The sequence below is a fragment of the Pleurodeles waltl genome, chromosome 8, assembly GCF_031143425.1.
Source record: "Pleurodeles waltl isolate 20211129_DDA chromosome 8, aPleWal1.hap1.20221129, whole genome shotgun sequence".
Lineage (NCBI taxonomy): Eukaryota > Metazoa > Chordata > Amphibia > Caudata > Salamandridae > Pleurodeles > Pleurodeles waltl.
In genome coordinates this window covers 453,121,931-453,146,262 of record NC_090447.1, presented here as the reverse complement: position 1 = coordinate 453,146,262, position 24,332 = coordinate 453,121,931, and the positions used below count along the sequence as shown (strand labels likewise).

The 24,332-nt window shown below is 45.6% G+C and overlaps 1 protein-coding gene across 1 annotated transcript in view; it reads left to right on the top strand.

Moving 5' to 3' along the window:
• Positions 1 to 24,332, top strand: part of REV1 (REV1 DNA directed polymerase) — a 429,753-nt gene that overhangs the window by 248,609 nt on the left and 156,812 nt on the right. The window contains exon 12 of the mRNA XM_069204390.1: positions 6,845 to 6,964. Within this exon, the coding sequence (XP_069060491.1) occupies positions 6,845 to 6,964 (120 nt within the window). The remainder of the gene's footprint in view (positions 1 to 6,844; positions 6,965 to 24,332) is intronic.

Sequence of the window (24,332 nt, the reverse complement as noted above, 5' to 3'; positions counted from 1 at the left end):
CTATCTCTCACTTTTAGATAGTATATACAGAGCCAGCTTCCTACACCTAACAAACCCCAGCAAACATATGCAAGGATCATGCGATACAGATTTGTAAATACTTTTAGTGAGTGTCTGTATCACCTGTGCCCAGTAAACATATGCGATGATCATGTGATACAGATTTGTAAATACTTTTAGTGAGTGTCTGTATCACCTGTGCCCAGTACTTGTGAATGTTAGCACACCCTCTTGCAAGGCATAAGAAATTCGCCCCATTCTCCTGCATCTGATGCAGCTATCCCCCTGTCAAAGCCGAAATCTGGCCAGTAGCACTGATGTGTAGTGCATCTACTGTAGGAATTTAAAATGGATGATACGTAATTTGCCGTTAGCCGTAAGCCTGCCAGTCAAGGTGCAACAGTAAGTCCATTCCAACTTGATGAGTGGGGTCTCAACAACCCATACCACTTATCTAGCAGAGAGCTGCTGGATTGACACAGCTTCGCCTGCTACGCATTATACAGTACAGTGACAAGACCAGTATGTGTTGTGCTACTGAGTGCCAATTGTAGTGCACCAGGGACAGGAGGGGCCTGCGGAAATGTAGAATAATGTTCTCTCAGAGCTACCTGTAAACAGAGGTATGTGCAATGCATAAAGGGGGGGCAGGGAGTCCTGGCTTTCCTGCAGAAGAGCAGAAAAGTCCAGGAAGCGGCCTTCAGGGAAAACATCCCCCATGGATCGCAGACCAGCATCCCACAGAAGCCCCAGCTCCCTCGGTTCTTGCATGACAGACAAAGCTGAATGGTGGGTCAGTGGCAGCACCGGGGCGTACAGAGGAATACAGCCTGACCGAGCCCCAAAACAGCCTGCCAAGCACTCAGTGTGCAATTAAGCGTGCTGATGCTGCCATGGCTCTTCCCCCACCCGTATATATGAAATCAATGAAGACAGTGGTAAGGGATCTGCTGAATCTTGCTCCACTGCCTCAGCAACCCTTGACCCTGCTTCAGGCAGGTCGCTCCCCTGCACCGCGTGGCGGTGCTGCCGTTGCTCCAGATTCCCTTTTGTTTTCTCTGCCCCACTGCTGCGTCCCTGCGGCCCCTCCACTTAAATTTCCTTTTCCCACCGCCGCGTCCCTGTGGCCCGGCCCCCCCTCCACTTCAATTTCCCTTTTTCCCGCTGCTGCGTCCCTGCGGCCCCGCCCCCCTCCCTCCACTTAAATTTCCCTTTTTCCTGCCGCTGCGTCCCTGCGTCCCCGCCCTCCTCCCTCCACATCAATTTCCCTTTTTCCCCGCCGCTGTCCCTGCGGCCCTGCCCCCCGCTTGCCCATTAGCTGCCCCCTCCCGCCTCCCTGCTGCCCCTCCCACCTCCCCTTATTTGGCAGCTGCTGCGCAGATGCACAGCAGATGGGAGCAGACAGGCTTGCCTTACGCGCACCGAAGCCCATCTGCCCCCGTCTGCGTTCAGTCCACACCCAGCACCAGGACCCCTGGTCCCCAAGACCACCACGGCCAGCAACGCCATTACACCGCCAGCACCCTCCACGCACTCAACACCGGACGAGCACACGCCTGCTTCCTGGCCTCCCCTAAGCACACCCAGGGACCCTTCACCTGCCGTAACTGCAGCCTCACCAGCCTCCAAATCGCCAAACCTCCTGCCAAGCCTGACCGCAACTACCTCCAATGCCTCCTACTTAACACCCGCTCCGCACGCAAACACGTCGTCGAACTCTGGGACCTGTTCGACACCTCCACCCCGGACGTCGCCTTCCTGACGGAGAATGGGATGAACGCCTCCTCGGCCCCAGACATCGCCATAGCCATTCCGGATGGCTACAAGATCACCCGCAGGGATCACACCGACGGAGGCGGAATTGCCATCGTCCACAAGAACACCATCAGGGCCATGACCTGTACCGACGACACCCTCAGCACCGCCTAACACTTGCACTTCCAGATCCACACCAACCCCAACACCACCCTCAGAGGAACCCTCATCTACAGACCCCCCCGGACCACGGCCTCAGTTCTGCGACTCCATCGCCGACCTTGTCAGCAGGCAGGCCCTAGCTCGTCCTCCTCGGCGACCTGAACTTTCACCTGGAGAATAACAATGACCCCCAACTCCGCCACCCTAATCGACAACCTCGCCACCCTCGGACTCAGACAACTCGTCACTACCCCAACACACTCCGCTGGCCACACGCTGGACCCCGTCTTCTCCGCTAGCCCCCAGGTCATCTTCAGCCACACCACCGAACTCCCATGGACCGACCACCGCTGCATCCATTTCACCTTCCAGAAATCCACCACGCACCACTGTACCCAACAGATCCCCCGCCACAACTGGAGCAAAATCAGCCAAGACCAGCTGAACACCAGCCTGGCCCAAAAACCACCCACCAATCCCACCTCGCAGCCTGCAACCTCTGCCGCTGGATCAACGACTGTGCCAACATTCTTGCCCCGCTCAATAAACCTTCCAACAGAGGTGCCAACAAGAGAGCCAGCTGGTTCACCTCTGACCTTCAAGCTTCCAAGCAAACCTGCCGGAAACTGGTGGGAAAGTGGCTCCTCGAACAGACACTGGACAACCATGCCGCCTTCAAGAACACCATCCGCAATCACCATCAACTCATGAGATCTGCCAAGAAAACCTCTTTCAAAGACTGCCTGGACAACAACGCACACAACAGCAAGGAGCTCTTCAACATTGTGAATGAACTCTCCAACCCCAGCTCCAGCACAAACGACATCCCACCTTCACAAGACCTGTGCAACTCCCTCGCCGCCTTCTTCCACCACAAGATCACAGACATCCATGACAGCTTCAACAGCCAGACCACACCGCCAATCACTGACTCCTCAGACTCTCCACCCACTTTCAACTATGACCCCCTGCTCGTCTGGGCCAATGTGAACGAAGACGACACAATCAAAACCATGGGCACCATCCACTCTGGATCACCGTCAGACCCATACCCTCACCACATCTTTAACAAAGCATGCGCCACCATCGCACCCCACCTCTGCAAAGTCATCAACATCTCCTCGATACCGCAACCTACCCAGAGAGCTGGAAGCATGCTGAGATCAAACCCCTACTCAAGAAACCCATGGCGGACCGAGAGACCTCAAGAACTTCCGTCCCATCTCCTTGCTCCCATTCCCGGCCAAGGTCATCAAGAAGATCGTCAACAGACGACTGACCCACCACCTCGAAAAAAACAACATCCTCGACCCATCCCAGTCAGGGTTCCGCAGCAACCACAGTGCTGAAACCGCCCTCATTGCCGCCAATGACGACATCAGGGCCCTGCTTGACAACGGCAAAACCGCGGCCCTCATCCTCCTGGACCTCTCGGCCCCCTTCGATACCATCTGCCACCGCATCCTACGCACACGCCTCCACAACACAGGGATCCAGGACAAAGCTTTGGAGTGGACCACCTCCATCCTCTCCGGCAGAACCCAGAGCATCCACCTCCCAAAGCCTCCAAGATCATCTGCAGCGTTCCCCAAGGTTCGCCCCTCAGCCCTACACTTTTCAACGTCTACATGGCCCAGTTCGCCCGCGTCGCCCGGCTGCACAACCTCAACATCATCTCCTACGCCGACGACACCCAACTGATCCTCTCCCTCACCAAGGACCCCCTCACCGCCAAATCCAACCTTCACGAAGGAATGAAGGCCGTCGCCGAATGGATGAAGAACAGCAAACTAAAGTTGAACTCAGATAAGACTGAGGTTCTCATCCTCGGCGCCAACCCCTCAGCCTGGGACGACTCCTGGTGGCCGACTGCTCTGGGAGCAGCCCCAACACCCACCAACCACGCAGGCAACCTGGGCATCATCCTCGACTCAACACTCTCCATGACCAAGCAAGTCAGCGCCGTCTCCTCATCCTGCTTCAACACCCTCCGCGTGCTCTGCAAGATCTGCAGATTGATCCCCACCGATACAAGAAGAACAGTCACCCAAGCCCTCGTCAGCAGCAAACTTGACTACGGAAACACCCTCTATGCAGGAGCCCTGGCCAAACTCCTCAAACTACTGCAACGCATACAAAACGCCTCCGCACGCCTGATCATTGATGCCCACAGCCGCATCACTCCCCTTCTGAGAGACCTACACTGGCTCCCCATCAACAAAAGGATAACCTTCAAGCTCCTCACCCACACACACAAGGCGCTCCACTACACCGGTCCTGCCTACCTCAACAGATGACTCACTACTACACCCCGTCCCGCCAACTCCGCTTAGCCGACCTCACCACCGTCCCCCGCATCCGAAGAGCGACTACCGGAGGCAGATCCTTCTCCCACCTCGCCGCCAAGACCTGGAACACCCTTCACTTGCCCCTACGACAGACCGAAGACCTTCTGACTTTCAGGAAGCGGCTCAAAACCTGGCTATTTGAGTTCCAGATCATTGTACACCCATACACCCAGATCTTTCACTGGGTCAGTGTACCATTGCAGTGGAAATTCTGTGGGGCACAGTGTAGTGCCAGCCATGAATAGTGCACATAAGATTTGTCCCACCTGATACTCAATCTGGACATCCTCTCAAATCTCACGTATTCTTGAAATAAAACAGCCAATTGGGTCCCCGGGTCTCATGTATAACCCCATGGTGTTGTCATACAGTGAGTTTGCCAATGGACATAGTCGAAATTTTCGAGGTGCTGCTCCATGACGTTGCTGAACAATGCAGGCACGTGGCCCAAGTGGCAAGGCAAATAGCAGTGGTGACAGGGGGCAACCTGTTGATACCCCTGCACACCGTGAAGGGTTCAGAGGTAACACCATTCACCCATACTCTGGCGACCGGCTCAGCATACAGTAGCCAGATCCAATCAATAAATCCAGGAGGGATGCCCATGGTAAACATATAGGACAAGGCGATTGAAGCGTTGAGGAGGTTCGCTGCCACCTTCATAATAGGGTCCAGGTGATGCAGGAGCGCGCATAACATCCGAAGATTGTGAGTGGTGCACCGGGCAGGGATAAATCCTGCCTGGTGTGGCAAGACCATATTAGACATTAGCGGAAAGAGTCTGACAGCTATCATTTTGACCAGAATTGTAGTGTCTATATTGGTGATAGATAAAGCGATATGGATCACATCATTCAGGTGCTTTGTCTGGTTTAAGCAGCGTGACAAGGAGGGTGTGGCTTCCTCTTCTTCATATCACTTCATCTTCAACATCACTAGTCTCTGAAGATTTCAAAAGGTAAAGAGCTCATTAAAAGTGAAAGCAATTTAAGACTGGGAATAAAAAAAATCAGCTCTCAGCTAGCTGCACGTCAATAGTTTTCTAGGTTGACCCCTAGCATGTTGATCTCTTTCTCTAACAGATAAACTTAATTTTAGGAAAAATATGTAAACATGCTTGCTTAACTGTAAGCTGTGTAACAATTCCAAAGCATGGGTCATACCACTCCAGTCTTTTGAAAATCTCTATTTCAGCTTATCCACACAAGACAGAATGCTCCAATACAAACCTCAATTAGAAAATGTTTCCTTTTTTTATTTCCTTTGAAATATAATACTTTCCCATCTGCTATCAACATTTTTTCTAATGCTCCTCTACAAACGTTAATAAGTCTGACCATTTCCCAACTCGTTTCTTATATTTCGTACTTTTTTCTCTCTGTGACTTGCCACATTCCCATTCAAATCAGATCTACAATTTTCACTGGTACTATATAGTTGTTGTTTTTTAAATTGCAGTAAAGCCTTGACCTCCAGTACTGCAATATTTAGAGACCCGTTTGATTTTTTGACCCAGGACGCACGTCACCTTTCATGATTCGCTCAGGAGACTGAAACATGGTACTCTACCCTAGTTTTAAAGTTTTAAACTCCGATAGCTCTTGGATAGATTGTAATCTTGTTAGCGTGCATTTTATAGTTGCTTTTTTGTGACTAATATAATGTTCATTGACCCAAATAGGCAACCAATGCAATAGTAGACTGGATTTCTCTGTATTCAAAGTAGAATTCAGAGCCATCTTCTGATGATAAATGACTTTGGACAGACTGGGGTAAACCAAGAAAGCAATGTTCTTAATATTGAATCTTCACTTTGATTGAATATCCACTGATACTGCTTTGTATACAGCTTTTGGTGGAGTCAGAAAGCTAAATTATTTACATTGATTTGGGAGATTTGCCATCGGCTTAATTTGCCCGAGTCCTGTCAGTAGACTTCTTGCTTATGAGAAACCAAATTTAATATGGCAAAAAATGTAAGACCCAGTTTTTTGTTTGGGTTTATTCCTTTTTACCTCATGCGCTCTTGTTCTGATGGTAGTTGCGAACCAACCATAAATACATGATGCAATACAGAATTTCTCTATTGAAATATTTCCTGTGGTATTCTTTGCCATATAATCTTTGACTTATCTCATAACCACAGTTTTAGCTGATACATTTGAACTCCCATCTACTATCACAGGATAAATTGCTTTATTTCTCTTAGCATTTCACAATTGTGAAATGCTGCAAGTCGAATATTTCAAATTTTAATCCAATGCAATTTGCTTAATGACTGTCAGTGTGCTGCATTGGACAGCATTGCTTTTCTGGAAGAAATACAAGACTAATATATTTATTTTGTAATAAGTAGACTGTGGTATGGCAATATTTGTTTGTGCCTAGAAATGTTTCATGCGGTTTAATTGTGAATGTTAACGAAACATTTGAATTGCAGTTGTCAATGAATGCAGCATGAATTATATTATACCTATTGTAAGCATGATCTCTCTACAGTGATCCCACAAAAAGTGATGAATAAAGTGCTGCTACTGTTTTGTCTTTGGGGTTCAACAGATGCTACTTTGTTGTTATAGGCTCCAATATTTTACTGGCCAGAATGGCAACCCGCAAAGCAAAACCGGATGGACAGTATCACCTAAAACCAGAGGAAGTAGATGATTTTATAAGAGAACAGCTAGTTACCACCCTTCCAGGTACGAATGTTTCTCAATGAAACTATGACTGAGGATTATAATTGCTTTTTGGTCGTGTTTTATTAGTGTTGTACCAAAAATAATTCAAATGAAACTCTAATCTCTGTTGAGAAATTAGGAAAATGTAATTTCTCTCGTAAATAAGCAATTTCTTTATGTTCTGCTTGGTTATTTGGTGGAAAATGAATCACAGTGATATACAGGATAATAAAAGGCCAGTGCCTGTCTTTTTATGGGCGAGCGCAAATCGCTCTGTCCCATTCTGTAATCTTTCTTTGGGCTAACAACCACGCCCATGTCATGTCAGTCACGTACATTGGTTCGTGGGCGTGCCTTTTAAAATCTGCTTGTTTTCATTTGTGAAAGGCTTGCATATGTCATGCCTTTTCTGGTGTTTAGCCCACCCACACAGCACCGGTAAACTACTAAAAACATACAAAGCTTGATGTTTTCAGCATGGTGTCTGGACTACTTTATCTGTTTATTTTCCACGCATCGCGATCACGCTGCATTTTACGTAGTGCGATCACGCTGCGTTTTTATTTTCTTTACAACGCTAATTGCTCTAACTCGAGCAAATGCGAGACCTGTTGCATTGAAAATGCTTGTTTACTTTATTTTTTGGTGCAGAGGGTAGGGCAACACAACTAAAAAAAGAATTGAGAAGATCCAAAGAGTTTAATGACAGGAACTTTTGCATAGACTAAAATAGCAGTTCTTTAAAACCTCCTGAAAATACTAATCGCACTGCGGCTTTAGCAAAAGGCTCTCCTAAGTTCATTCCCATTTGATGTATTTATAATTGACTTGCAAGTCCCCTTACTTTGGTGCGCAAAGTTAGTATCACATTTGTGTCAAGGCAGAGCAAGATGATCATAGACCACATGTCCACCTGTCTTATATACTGTCATTCTACATTTCACATTTATTCAATGTACACATCACACTCCTTTCCCTACTTTACTCAGACCAGTGTGAGAGCTTTTACAGTGTTTCATACAAATATTTTATTACTGTGAGGGGCAGAAGTACTTTGTCAATTAAATTGGTTGGATTATGTCAGTTCAGCATGTCAGTTAGACTTACCCTGCGCTCCTGTCTCACTATAAAGTGAAGATGATGGAAAAGGATACGGAAAGGTTTAGAGAAAAACACTTCCTATATTAAAGATTGTGTCCCACCGCAACTGTCTCTCTACTGTAAATGCAAAAATGTGTATTTCTGTGTTTTAAGCACCACTTTTGTCACAAATGAGCTGATTCTTGCAAAATTACAATTTCAAACAAAATAACATGAGAAGTTGTATCTCCTGGTGGAGCATAATGGTCTGTGCTAATATACTTACCATGCAGCTTATCTTAGATACCTAAAAGAAACTTCACTAGAGTAGTTTATAGAGCTAAGGCACTGCAATATTTGCTTAGACCTCCTTTTATACTTTCAGCATATGCACTGCTCAAATCACACCCTTTCTCTAATGCCAACCTTAGCACATCTTGTGTGAGCCTCATATTAAGTGTGCCAAAATGGATTCTAATTTCTTCAAAAGACAATACAGGACGCTTACTGGTAAGTTAACAAAGAGGTACAGTAGCCTTGGAAGCATCACCATTTTAGAAAAAGCTAGTAGTGGGTTTCAAACTGTTATGCTCTCTCTTAACGAATGCATTGTTGTTCCCGTGTTGCCTGTGAGTGACTCAGTGACTCAATATCAGAGTGGTATATGTGCATGCCTAAATATATAATGGTATTTAGTTCTCAACCTATGTCAGCACAGAGAGATTGGGGCTACCAGTCATGTGCGTCTGGCTTATTCAGGAATGTGCAGATTTTTTTCCCTATTTACTTTTAGACTAGGCTAATAAAATTCTTCAAGTACGTCAGTTGTGGGTTCCGCTCTTGGCTTCCCACCCCTCAGGAATAGCAAGTGATATTCCACGTACAGAGAATTGACTTTGTACCTCTTTGAATAAAAGTATGCCACTGTCTCTGCTATTAATTTGTGGTATTAATTTTACGCCGAGGGATTCTTTCACCACTGCACATAGCTTTGGTGGCAGAGGGCATCCTTGTCTGGCACTGCTTAATACCTTATGTTCAGTGGATTTTATATTTCTAGTTTGGCCATTTGACTGGTTTTTAACAGGGTAACCTGTTTTATGAAATTGGCTCTCCCTCCCATATAGCGCAGTGCGACAAAGTGGTAGGGTGTTCTGGTGTGTTGAATGCCTTTCCATGTCAGCAGACAGCACCAGAGAATCATGCAGGTCATGTGGTGTGTACTCCAGTACCCTGAAAAGGCATCTGATATTCAGCAACATACTGTGCTCCAGGATAAACCTGTTTTGGTCTTTGTGTACTAATGGAATGAAGAATTGAAGGAGTCTGTTGACCAGTATTTTGATAAATATTTTATTTTCAGATTTTAGGAGTGACAGTGGTCTTTGAGACTTGTTGCAGTTCAGCCAAAGAGGCTAGTGGGGCTTCTTTGGTTGTGCCTTGAAGTCGGCCCGATTCCCATGCAGTAGAATACGCCTATGTCAACCTAGAAGCAAGAAGTTGAATAAAACTCTTATTGGCAAGCCATCTGATCCTGGTATTTTCCCTTATGCCATATTTTTATTTCATCTTCTGTCACTGATGATGATGAAGTAGATAAAGTGTAGTTCTTATCCTATAAGGGTGTCCTAGTGCTAACTAGTAAGAAAGCTATTTATGATTGCTGAAATAACCAGTCAGGTCTTCAAGTTCTTACAAACCTTCCAGTGATTGGTTTCAATTCTAAGCACCCTAGGTAGATTATTCCATAACTTCTGGGCTAAAAAAGAGAAAGATCTACCTCCTTTCCACTCTAAATTAATTGGAGGATTCTTAAGGAGCAGCTAATTCAGATCTTAAGAGATGACCTGGTATGTACGTTCCTAGCCTTGCAGAGAGTTGGACCTCTTTTGTATTCTATTGTATTGTATTGTAGTATTTATAGACCACATTCAGGCCATAGCATCGAAGCGCTATGGAGAAACAAAATGTAAATCAAGGGGACCAGATCAAGGCGGAAAATCAGAGAGCATACAGGGAGATCTACTGCCTAACACGAAAACAACCAGGTTTTAAGTTGTTTCATAAAACGGAGGTATGTATCCTCCAGCCTAATAGAGGGTGGGAGAGTGTTCCATAGTCTGGAAGCCACTACGGAAAAGGCTTTGTCCCCCCATCGAGCCCGGTGGCAGCGAGGTACCAAGATCAGCTGCAGATTAGCCGATCCAAGCTGACGGCACAGCAAATAGGGCTGTAGAGCAGAGCTCAGGTAAGAGCAGCCCTCCCGGTGATAGGCCTTATATGTAAGGCACAGTGTTTTAAAATTGATCAGTTTTTTAACAGGTAGCCAGTGGAGCCGTCCAAGGCTCCCACTGGCAGAAGCAGGGCGTGGTAGGTCTAAAACCAGGCGGGCTGCCGCATTCTGAATGAGCTGTAGTCTATGTAGGGCAGCCTTGCTGATGTTCAGCATTAGAGCGTTGCAGTAATCCAGTTTAGAAATGACCTGGGCTAAAACAACAGTCGATTGTACAAGGCCTTATATGCCAGACTTGCTGTTTTAAAAGACACTCCTCCATATATGTAGCCAGTGTAAAACTTTCAGTTCTGGAGAGGCTCAGTCCTATTTTTTGTTTTTTTGTTCTTCTGGCTAGCAATCTAGCTGCCCAATTTTCTACTTTTTGTAAATTTGTAATAGTTTTACTCGGTCTACCTAAATACAAAGCATTGCAGTAGTCCAGCTGTTTAAAAATCTTAGCCTGGTCTACCAGTTTGTCTAGTAAGTACAGGGAGCACTTTACACAGTATTATCAAGTACAAAAAAATACAATGGGTGATTCAGAACTTTGAGGACGGTTTGTGATACCTTATTCAGATGTACGTGTTCTTTGTTTGTCTTAATTTTTTCAATGATTATCATTTATAAATCCCTTTTAGTCTAGTTTAGTCGGTTATGAAAGATGCATTTAAGTCACTCTGGGTACAGGCAGTTTCTGCACTATTGTCTCTAATCTCAAATCTTTTATTCTGACTTGAGTAACAAAGCCATTCATCTTCCAGATTTATTACCTTTGGCGTGAGCGCAGGTGATGCCATTTTAACGCATACATTGTAGTATCTCAGGTATTGTGTTTTTTGCTCGTTCTCGATAAGGCCTGCTTCTCTGTGCGGTTTTGCACTACTAGTTGTTTTAGCACCTGCAAAATGCTAGCTAATATTGACATATAGCGTTTCAGCACCTTCCTCTTTCCTACCTTCTCCTCCTACTTAACTCATTCTGGAAAATTGTTAAGAGCTGGTCAGCTAAAGCCTGACTTCTGTTGGATGTATTCACAGAGACATTTTTATCCCTCCTAAAATGTCTTTGTCTCTCGGTATAGTGATGTGCTTTGAGAGGAAATAATGCAGCTAGTGTTCGTTGAGTTACTTCAAATAATTGACTTCTTAACAAAAAAAAGTAATATATTTGTATACTGATTGCCTCTATTGAGGGACACTCTGGTGAAATTTTTTTTTTTTTTAACTCTGAAAGGAGGAAGAAAGTTTTCACTGACTGGGTCAATTGTCTCTCTGAGAACATCAGAAGAAAATACATGGAGTGATTCTGGTATTTTAAGCCTCTTCTCCCTCATTGGCAAAGTGCTGCTTTCTTTATAAATGATACCCATTATGTGTTTTGAGTTACCAGGTAAAGTAGAACAACTAAACGAAATAAGATATTTGCAAATAACAGAATAATACAATCAATATCAACTGGGAATAAGTTAGTCTCCAGATTGTGGAATAACCTAGCAACCTGTAATTACTGTGTCACAAAAAGCAGTTTCACCCCGATTTCTGGAACTGTTCTCATATATGCCACCTGGTCTATGGAGACAGCAGATGTGAGCAAGAAGGTCTTAGTGCTTTGCTGAGCTGAGGGCAGAAGTTAGGTAGAGGACTAACATGCATGGAAGAGTATTTCAGGCTTCCCTGTACAGTTGCAGGGGATGGCGGGACTGGGTTATTGCTCTATTTTTTCAACACTACTTTTTATTGACTTTTGCATAAAATATAACAATACATAGAAAATGCAATTGGGAAGCAATGAGAAATGCTGGTCATTGATTCTTCAATCAGAATGGAAGAGCAGGTAATAGAATGGAAGGATAAAGGTGTTCTGGCAAGACGGTTGTGAACTTAGTGAAAGTGCACACATTGTGTTGGTGGATCACCACAAACAAGTGAGGTGGGAGGATCGAAATAGTGTTGAGCAGGGTATCTGAAATGACTCAAGGCCCAGCCTAATAGAGAAGTGATTGAAAATCTGCTATATACAGGACATCAGTGTTCGAAAGATATTGTCTCAACAAGAGGAGAAAGATGGGCAAGACCAAATATATTGCAGGTCTGCAGAGGCACAGCTACAGCAAGAGGCTGCAGCTCCTGGTAAAATCTTGTGGAGTTTGGTTGGAGAGAGTCAAGCCAGGTGCAAGTTAAAGAATTGAATTAGTTTGAACCTGTTGTATGTCAAGAAACAGTATGAGGGTAGGTCAGAGCCCTTGCCCCTTCTTCTCGTGTAGCGCTCTCCCAAAATCTGCCTCTCAGGTCTCTCCCACACGTTGGTAGGGCTCCAGGAGTGAGTTGATCTGTGACTTGTATAGCCAGGTGTTAGTTTTTGGCATTACCAATGTATATGGGTCGCTTGATGCACAAGTGGCTCTACATCTGTTATTGTTTATCTAATTTGTAGGGCATGGGTTATAAGAACGTATGTTAAAAATTTACCTTTATGTAGAGTTTATTGGTTTTGCAGGGCCTGAAAGGATTGGAGTAGGCCATCCTGAAATAAGACCCTCTATGTGTCCAGTTCCCTGTCTACAAGGGAGGTGCGGTCTAGGATGGTGTTCTGTGTAGAAAGGCCCAGAAGAGGTATGCTGGGAGCGTAAGAAGCTAGGGTTTTGGGGACCAAGGGAAGCCATGCCAGGCCACCCAGAGTAATTTGGAGGGGTGCAGATGGGTCCGGGACTAGGGAGGAGCAGGTTGAGCAACTCAATAATATGAAGTGGATCATCCATTACCCTGGTTTCCTCTAGAGCCACTCTGGAGAGCCATCTGGCCAACCCCTGCAATTGGTCTGCTAGGTAACGAGCCTCAATGTTGTTGGCCCCAAGCTCAACTAAGAGTTTCAGGGAGGCCAGAGCCAGCCTTTGGCGGTCCATAACAGTTCCCCTAAAAGTGTGTCCAAGTCCCTGAAATGTCTGCCAGTTAAGTAGATGAGGAGGTTGACAAAACAATATAGGAGTCTAGGGAGCATCACCATGTTAGAGGTGGCAATACGCCCTATAACTGAGAGTGGGGCCATTCTCTAGAACAACGATATCTGGCTCCTGCAGGAAGATATGCATTTCCCAAAGTACACGTCACACAAATCCCTTTCATCATTGTATACTTCGGTCCTCTGGTATCGAATTCCAGTGTGTCTCCATTACAGCAGTACATCCCCCAGCCAATATAATGGGTGGGGGTGGGAGGCTCAGGAGTGTGGGGCCCCCGTGTGTAAGAAGAAAACAGTCTATTGTTGGCCCGGAGTCCTGAGGCTTGTCCAAATCTGTCCAGTATATGAGCGATCTCTTCGAGGCCTAATGGGGGGTATCTCAGGTAGAGGAAAATGTCATCCACGTTAAGGGAAATCATGTGGATCCTTCCTGGAAGGTGGATGTCTCACGTATGCCTCGTCTGCCACATTTGGTTTTCCAGGGGTTCCATGGCTAAGGTGAAAATGAGGGGACACACAGTTCTCTAATCTGACCCTGGTTATAGGGTCAGTGTATTAGGTGTAGAAAGCAGGGCATTAATCCAAAGTGATCCAGGACCTCAAATGGATAGCTCTAATTAAGCATATTAAAAGCTTTATTGAGATCCAATATTAAGACGCCTGCTTCAGGTTATAATTGTGGGACTACGTCCCTGAGTCTGTAGAGCCTATGGATTTTACTGTAGGTTCCCCAACCCAGGATGAAACCATTCTGATCAGGGTGGATCAGAAGAAGTGTCGGGACTCCATGCAGACGTTCAGCTATGACCTTACTCCGGAATTTGTAATCAGCATTAAGTATAGCAATTGGTCTATGGGATGAAGGGTCAAGGACGTCATCCTGTGGCTTCATGTTAGGGACCAAAGAGGCTTCCCTGAGTGACTGAGGCAGAGTTCATGTCTCTAGGGACTCCTGGAAGAGGTGTGCCAGCTTAGGAGCAAGTACACCAGAGTAGGGTTTATAGAATTCTACTGACAGGCAGTCCAGGCTGGGTGTCTTGCCTGAGGCCAGGTTTTTGTAGGCAGCTTTAATCTCCTGGGACGTGATGGGACCCGCCAGTTCCTCCTGATTGCCTGCTTTGAATCTAGGGTGGTCTAGGCCATCTAGAAACTCATGGATTGCTGGCAGGGAGTTGTCTCGGGTAGCATTGTAGATGCCTTTATAGACGTGAAAGAGAGTTTGACAAAAGTCCTGTTGCAAAATGGCCAGGGTGCCTGTCTTACAGTGATGGTGGGGGGGAAAGTAAATTGTGCATCTGAGGATAAGATCCAGGGAAGGAGACAACCAGATTTGTGCCTCAACGTTTGTATGGAGTGTGTAAGCTGACCAGTCGGAACAGTGAAGTTTCTCAGTTGAGCTTGCTTCTTCCGTGTAAAGGTCTCCCAGTATCGCTCTGGCGGAGGGGTCCGACACAGCTTTGAGCTCCGTCTGCATGTTCTCATTCATGCTGAGTTAAATGTGATTCAAGGGACTTATGGATACCCACTACCCCCTGGATACAGTGGCTTCGAGTGACCACTTTCATCACATACAATTCAGTTACTCTACTGGGAGTCGAGCCCTCATTATTGTCACAGCGGTCCATTAGGTGATATGCTAGTGTATCCCTCAGGACTCTGTCATCCAGTAACGACCCAAGGATGCACTATCTGGGAAATGGTAGATGCAGGCCCCCCCCAGGTCAGACTCCGCACCATATGGCTATGGTCGGAGATATCCGTCCCCAAGAAGTCAGCCATGTTGACCATCGGAGGGATGCTGGTGGCACAGACCATCCTGTCCAGGTGCACATAGAGATAGTCGATAGGTGAGTAGAAAAGAGTACAGTCGGAACATTAGATTACAGTGTCACCAGATGTCATACAGGGACCAGTGGCTCCGTCATTGGGACTCTGTGACTGCATTCATAGTAATCTGTGCTTTTGGAAAGGGTGGGGTTGGGATCTGTCAAGCATTACAACCAGTACACTGTTAAAGGTGCCACCTAAGAAGTCAGAGTATGTGGGCCCATCCACCAAACGTGGATATTTGCTCCAGGAATGTGAATTGCTGTGTATGCAGAGCGTATTTACTATCTAAGACCACCAAATCGCTGTCTAGACTCCCCCACAAGGAACACATATATGCCCTACAGGTCTACTACCAATTCCTGGACTCCATGGGGAACCCCTGCGCAGATCCACATTGTGATCCCCTGAGTAGAAGTGGAAAAGTTGGTGCAGAAGACATGACCTTCCAGCGTTTCTGCAGCCAAAGACCTTCACCACAGTTAATATGAGAATCTTGGAGATAAGCGACATGGACTTTGTGGCACTGTAATAGTGAGTGAATTTTACAGCACTTGGGGTTATTTATGGATTAGATATTCTGTGTAAGGAAGGTGTACTTGATAAGGCATGTTGTATCTGGTAAACAGAAAGGGTGTTAGGGAATCTGTCCCAGAGCCCCCCACCCCAGGGGTCCCCTTTCACGTCCAACCACTAGGGAAGGAAAACAAAGAGGGAAGGGGAGGAGAGGCAACAGCGCCCTCCCACCCACTGCAACAAATCCATGGTGAGAATGAAACAAAGCACTACAAAATAGTTAGTGAGTACACCGTGTAACATGAAAACAGCAGGCAGTCCTATTGTTTAAGAAGGCATTTGGGGCATGCTATTGGCAGGGTGGCGGAGTTATTCACAAAGGTGTTGTGTGTCAAGCCCATCGAAGAGGACAAGGTCCAGGGTTTGCTCTGAATACCATACAGATCAGTAGAGCCCAGCTTTTGAGAAGGGCTGGGAGGGGAGCTCAGTGAGACGTGAAGTAATATGACCTTGGAGGCGCTCCCATCCTCTGGTGGAAACCAACAGGGGGTGCTAAGTGAAAGGTGAAGGCTTTCAAGCTCTCCTCGGGCTCAGTACGTGGCTCAGTACGTGGCATACTCAGTGTGCTTTTGATATAAGATCCTCAGCTGTTTTTTGTGTCACAAGTGGGCGGGACAGTTAAATGTATCCAGACGCGCTATGCTAAAGCCAAAAGAATATTACCTGTTACCCCTAAGGCACATTCCACTAGGAAAAAGGGGGCTACTATGACTTTTCTTGGAAACACCTCATCTGTAAAGCAGCTTCATGGTCAACACCACACATTTTCACAAAACACTACTGTGTGGATGTGCTACCACACCAAGAAGCCAATGTAGGTCAAGCTATGCTACGAACAGTCTTTCAGTCAACTGTAGCTCCCTGGAGGCTAGCCACTGCTTTCTGAAGGGACTGCTTTACAGTCTATGCAGAGCATGTGAATCTACTGCCACACAGGCCATTGAATAGAATATGCTACTTAACCTGTAGGCCTCTGTTCGTGGCATGTAGTGGTGTAGATTCACATGTTCTCCCCCCCCCCACCCTTTCTGGAACACTTGTGGCTGTTGCAGTTACTATATTCTTGTATTTATTTGTTCATATGTATTTATACATTGCATGGACATCTTTTTTTATCCTTTCTTTTGCTCCTTTTTCACCCGCCTGCTAAAAAACAAAACAAAGGAGTTGATGCCCATGTGAAGTATCACCGAGAGCAGGTATCACTTGTTCCCGTGACTCCAGACACTTCTTCGAAGAAAAACAACTTGCAGCACTCCGGACCCAGTACTAAATGGCAGAAGTATGCAGAGCATGTGAATCTACATCATTACATGCCACAAAAACTTACCTACAGGGTAAGTAGCATATCATATATATATGTGTTCGATGGCATCTGTAGCTGCAGATGCACATGCTGTGCACATCCCGCCATCTGGTGTTGGGCTCGGAGTGTTACAAGTTGTTTTTCTTCGAAGAAGTCTTTTCGAGTCACGAGACCGAGGGACTCCTCCCATTTCGACTCCATTGCGCATGGGCGTCGACTCCATCTTAGATTGTTTTTTTTCCGCCATCGGGTTCGGACGTGTTCCTTTTCGCTCCGTGTTTCGGGTCGGAAAGTTAGTTAGAATCTCGGAAAAAACGTCGGTATTGTTTTCGTTCGGTATCGGGTTAGTTACAACAGATCGACACCGAATTTTGAAGAGCTCCGGTGGCCCTTCGGGTTTTATTTTCGATCCCCTGTCGGGGCCTGGTCGGCCCGGCCACGTGTGACTTCAAGGCTGATGGAAAGGACCCCATTCCGCTTCTGTCCAAAATGCCATAACAAGTATCCGTATACGGATCAGCATCTGGTCTGTAACTTGTGCTTGTCTCCAGAGCACAAGGAAGATACTTGTGAAGCCTGTCGAGCGTTTCGGTCGAGGAAGACATTAAGAGACCGAAGAGCCAGAAGACTGCAGATGGCGTCGACGCCGACAGGACAAGAGCGTTTCGAGGAAGAAGAGGAAGCTTTCTCTATCCACGAGTCAGACTCGGAAGAGCTCAAAGCCGAAGAAATGCCGAAAACCGTGAGTAAAACGTCAAAACATAAGACTCACGAGAAGTCAACAAAAGCCCAGGGGACGCCACCGCCAACAGGCCATGGCTTAACCCAAAAATTAGGTGACTGATCCAAGGCACCGAAAAAGGGCACGCTTGTGTCGAAGTCATCCGACTCCGGTCGAGATACCGCCACACAGCAATCTCGGACCCGAGACATCGGCTCAGAGAAATTTCTGCACCGGGACAGCGGCACCGAACAAGTTCGGCACCGAGACACCACCATGCCGAAAATTAAAAAGGTTTCTTCGGAGCCTAAAAAGACGTCCGAAAACGTTTCGGTTCCGAAACATCCAGCCTCGGAGCCGAAAACAGGTTCCTATACAGAGGAACAAGGATTGTCCTCCCAAATGCAAAAGCATAGATTCGGAGAGGAACTTGAAGCAGTAAAGCCAGACTATACTCAAAGAAGGCTCCACATTCAAGAAGACACAGGGAAGATAACCACTCTTCCCCCAATTAAAATAAAAAGAAGACTTGCCTTTCAAGAAAAGGACAAGCAGCCACAGGCAAAGGTAGCAAGGAAAACAACTCCACCACCGTCTCCACCACTGTCAGTGCACACATCACCGGTAGCAACTCCTCCACTGATGCACTCCCCGACTCATACTACAATGAGTCAAGATAATCCCGATGCATGGGACCTTTACGATGCTCCAGTATCGGACAACAGCCCAGACTCGTACCCTGCCAGGCCGTCCCCACCTGAGGACAGTAAATCTTACACACAGGTGGTCTCAAGGGCAGCTGCTTTCCATAACGTCACCTTGCATTCCGAACCAATTGAGGATGACTTTGTTTAACACGCTACCCTCCACTCATAGCCAATACCAAAGCCTACCTATGCTCCCAGGAATGCTAAAACATTCAAAACAAATCTTTCAGGATCCTGTTAAAGGCCGAGCCATAACTCCAAGGGTGGAGAAAAAGTACAAGCCACCGCCAACAGATCCAGTTTATATTACAACGCAGTTAACACCAGACTCAGTAGTTGTCGGGGCAGCTCGTAAGAGAGCGAACTCTCATACCTCGGCGGACGTACCACCTCCAGACAAGGAGAGTCGCAAATTTGATGCTGCGGGCAAAAGGGTTGCAGCACAAGCAGCAAACCAATGGTGCATTGCCAATTCACAAGCACTTTTGGCAAGATACGATAGAGCTCACTGGGATGAGATGCAACATTTCATAGAACACTTACCCAAGGAGTTCCAGAAAAGAGCACAACAAGTGGTGGAAGAAGGACAAAGTATCTCTAATAATCAGATACCGTCTTCAATGGATGCCGCAGATACGGCTGCAAGGACAGTAAATACTGCAATAACAATAAGAAGGCACGCATGGCTGCGCACGTCAGGGTTCAAGCCGGAAATTCAACAAGCCTTGCTAAATATGCCATTTAATGAACAGCAGTTGTTTGGGCCGGAAGTCGACACTGCTATTGATAAACTCAAGAAAGACACTGATACAGCAAAAGCCATGGGCGCACTCTACTCCCCGCAGAGCAGAGGCACATTTCGCAAAACACCTTTTAGGGGAGGGTTTCGAGGGCAACCTACAGAAACCACAACATCACAAACAAGGCCCACTTACCAAAGCCAATATCAGCGGGGAGGTTTTCGGGGGCAATATAGAGGGGGACAATTCCAGAAAAATAGAGGAAAGTTCCAAAGCCCCAAAACTCCTCAAAATAAGCAGTGACTTACAAGTCACACATCCCCATCACATAACACCTGTGGGGGGGAGACTAAGCCAATTTTACAAACATTGGGAGGAAATAACAACAGATACTTGGGTACTAGCAATTATCCAGCATGGTTATTGCATAGAATTTCTCAAATTCCCTCCAACAGTTCCACCGAAAACACACAGTATGTCAAAACAACATATAGATCTTCTAGGATTAGAAGTTTAAGCATTGCTCCAAAAACAAGCAATAGAATTAGTACCAAAACAAGAAGTAAACACAGGAGTTTACTCACTGTATTTTCTAATACCCCAAAAAGACAAGATCTCAGAACATTAAATACATACATCAAATCAGACCACTTTCACATGGTTACATTACAAGAAGTAATCCCACTGCTCAAACAGCAAGACTACATGACTAAAGGATGCATATTTCCATATACCAATACATCCTTCACACAGAAAGTACCTAAGGTTTGTATTCCAAGGGATACATTACCAATTCAAAGTGTTGCCATTCGGAATAACAACTGCGCCAAGAGTTTTAACAAAATGTCTGGCAGTAGTAGCTGCACATATCAGAAGGCAGCAAATACATGTGTTCGCGTACCTAGACGACTGGTTAATCAAAACCAACATGCAAATACAGTGTTCACAACACACAAAATATGTCATAGAAACCCTACACAAACTAGGTTTCTCAATCAACTACCCAAAGTCACACCTTCTGCCGTGTCAAACACAGCAATACCTAGGGGCAACAATCAACACAATAAAAGGGATTGCCACTCCAAGTCCACAAAGAGTCCAAACATTTCACAATGTAATACAAGCCATGTATCCAAAACAAAAGATACAGGTCAAAATGGTAATGAAACTGCTAGGCATGATATCTTCATGCATAGCCATTGTCCCAAATGCAAGGCTGCACATGCGGCCCTTACAACAGTGCCTAGCATCACAATGGTCACAAGCACAGGGTCAACTTCTAGATCTGGTGTTGATAGACCGCCAAACATACATCTCGCTTCAATGGTGGAACAGTATCAATTTAAACCAAGGGCGGCCTTTTCAAGACCCAGTGCCACAATACGTGATAACGACAGATGCATCCATGACAGGGTGGGGAGCACACCTCAATCAGCACAGCATCCAAGGACAATGGGACATACAGCAAAGACAGTTTCATATAAATCACTTAGAACTGTTAGCGGTATTTCTAGCGCTGAAAGCATTTCAACCCATAATAACCCACAAATACATTCTTGTCAAAACAGACAACATGACAACAATGTATTACCTAAACAAACAGGGAGGGACACACTCGACACAGTTGTGTCTCCTGACACAAAAAATATGGCATTGGGCGATTCACAACCACATTCGCCTAATAGCACAATTTATTCCAGGGATTCAGAATCAGTTAGCAGACAATCTTTCTCGGGATCACCAACAGATCCACGAATGGGAAATTCACCCCCAAAAACTGAACACTTACTTCTGAATTTGGGGAACACCACAAATAGATCTATTTGCAACAAAGGAAAACTCAAAATGCCAAAACTTTGCATCCAGGTACCCACATCAGTCTCAGGGCAATGCGCTATGGATGAACTGGTCAGGGATATTTGCGTACGCTTTTCCCCCTCTCCCACTCCTTCCATATCTAGTAAACAAGTTGAGTCAAAACAAACTCAAACTCAAACTCATACTAATAGCACCAACATGGGCAAGACAACCTTGGTACACAACACTACTAGACCTTTCAGTAGTACCCCATGTCAAACTACCAAACAGACCAGATCTGTTAACACAACACAAACAACAGATCAGACATCCAAATCCAGCATCGCTGAATCTAGCAATTTGGCTCCTGAAATCCTAGAATTCGGGCACTTAGACCTCACACAGGAATGTATGGAGGTCATAAAACAAGCTAGGAAGCCTACCACTAGACACTGCTATGCAAATAAGTGGAAAAGATTTGTTTATTACTGCCATAATAATCAAATTCAACCCTTACACGCATCTGCAAAAGATATAGTAGGATACTTACTACATTTGCAAAAGTCAAAACTAGCTTTCTCTTTCATAAAAATACATCTTACTGCAATTTACGCACTCAACTTCATTATTTAGGATACCAGTCATAAAAGCATTTATGGAAGGCCTAAAGAGAATTATACCACCAAGAACACCACCAGTTCCTTCATGGAACCTCAACATTGTCTTAACACGACTCTTGGGTCCACCTTTTGAGCCCATGCACTCTTGTGAAATGCAATACTTAACGTGGAAAGTTGCATTTTTAATTGCCATCACATCTCTAAGAAGAGTGAGTGAAATTCAAGCATTTACCATTCAAGAACCATTTATTCAAATACACAAAAATAAAGTAGTTCTACGGACAAATCCAAAATTTTTACCAAAAATAATCTCACCGTTCCACTTGAATCAAACGGTAGAATTACCAGTGTTCTTCCCACCGCCAGATTCTGTAGCTGAAAGAGCACTACATACATTAGACATCAAAAGAGCACTAATGTACTACATTGACAGAACAAAACTAATTCGAAAGACAAAACAACTATTTATTGCCTTACAAAAACCTCATACAGGAAATCCAATTTCAAAACAAGGCATTGCTAGATGGATAGTTAAGTACATTCAAACCTGCTATCTTAAAACTAAAAGAGAGCTTCCTATTACACCAAAGGCACACTCAACCAGAAAGAAAGGTGCTACCATGGCCTTTATAGGAAATATTCCAATGAACGAAATATGTAAGGCAGCAACATGGTCTACGCCTCATACATTTACCAAGCACTACTGTGTAGATGTGTTAACTGCACAACAGGCAACAGTAGGTCAAGCTGTACTAAGAACATTATTTCAAACAACTTCAACTCCTACAGGCTGAACCACCGCTTTTGGGGAGATAACTGCTTACTAGTCTATGCACAGCATGTGTATCTGCAGCTACACATGCCATCGAACGGAAAATGTCACTTACCCAGTGTACATCTGTTCGTGGCATTAGTCACTGCAGATTCACATGCGCCCACCCGCCTCCCCGGGAGCCTGTAGCCGTTTAGAAGTAGATCTTGAACATTTGTACATTTGTAAATATATTACTTTAAAATTCATTATATACATACGTATTCACTCCATTGCATGGGCACTATTACTAGCATACACAACTCCTACCTCACCCTCTGCGGGGAAAACAATCTAAGATGGAGTCGACGCCCATGCGCAATGGAGTCGAAATGGGAGGAGTCCCTCGGTCTCGTGACTCGAAAAGACTTCTTCGAAGAAAAACAACTTGTAACACTCCGAGCCCAACACCAGATGGTGGGATGTGCACAGCATGTGAATCTGCAGCGACTAATGCCACGAACAGATGTACGCTGTGCATATATCGCCTTCTAGTGTTGGGTTTGGAGTGTTACAAGTTGTTCTCTTCGAAGAAGCTTTTTTCGAGTCACAAGATCAAGTGGTGACTCCTCTCGGTGATAGTGCGCATGGGCATCGAGTCCTTTGTTAGATTGTTTTCTTTCCGCCGTTGGGTTCAGACTTATTCCCTCTCGGTCCGGTTCTTTTGGTTTGGTACTATCTAAACTTCTCTTTCCTTTTCCTTAACGTTGGTATAGTTTTCTAACACGTTTCGGACTACACTCGATCCGATTGTAGTGTCTGGATCGATTAAATGCCCTTTCGGGCACCTGCTCACTTCTCTGGCCATTTCGCACCTACTGCGTCATTGGCTCATGGATCGGACTCCATTTTGATTCTGTCCTTGGTGCCACGCCAAGTTCCCCTCCACCGACCAGCATTCGGTGTGTAACCTCTGCCTTTCTCCTGACCACAAAGAAGAGGCCTGTGAGGCGTGTCGGTCCTTTTGATCAAATAAGACCTTATGAGATCAAAGAGCAAGGTGGTTAGAGATGGTTTCAAAGTCCATTGAACAAACACCCGACGGGCACAGACTGCAGTCTCCATTCAACACTCTGACTGACCGAGATTCAGATGAGGGCAGCCAGGTACTCCCTGCTGTGTAGTACATGAGCACACCAGCCCCTTCCCATCAAAAACAAACTGAGAAATCACATAAGGCCTTGGGTCTACCACTGCTTGCTGGCCACGGTTCGACAGATCGTCGACTGACCTTCGGGTTTGGTGCCAAAAAAGGCCAAGACTCACTTCCTCAAACAGACTGTCACACCTTTTTTGGCATCGAGTCGAAAGATGGAGGCTTCCACTGCGGAACCGAGACGGCTTCATACCACACCGGAGCTAAAACATCCACTCTCCTCTTAGGAGTCAAAACATCAAAGCCCCTCTTTGGAGCCGAAAAAACTTTCCCCTACCGATCAGACCACTTTTTTGCCCATATGACGCATGCTGCCACCAAGCTTTCGGAGCCTTTATTAGGGGACCGAAAACAGGTTTCATCTTCAGAACAGGAGGCAGATGAAACAGTCATTAGACGCATTCTTGAGGTCATGGACCAAAAACAAAGGAGGATTCAAATCCAGAAAGAGACTGGAAAGATTATTGCCTCTCCTCCAATTACAAAGAGGAAACTAGCATTCCAAGAAAGTTTGAATACTGGCTCTTCACTGGCGAAAATCTTTAAACATAAAGAGAAGCCAAAGACTGTACAACTTTCTCCAGAGGAGGTGGATACAACCATTGACAAATTAAAAAAGGACTGTGAGACCGCAGTGGCCATGGAAGCCCTTCATACAACACCTTTTCGGGGCTCATTTCGTAAACCTCAATTTAGAGGAATGGTTTAAGCCACAAACTTCAGAGGTCTCTACGTCCCAACAAAAACAGGGACAACAATATTATCCCAGGGGATCTTTTAGGGACTCTTATAGAGGACATACTTTCAGACCCAGA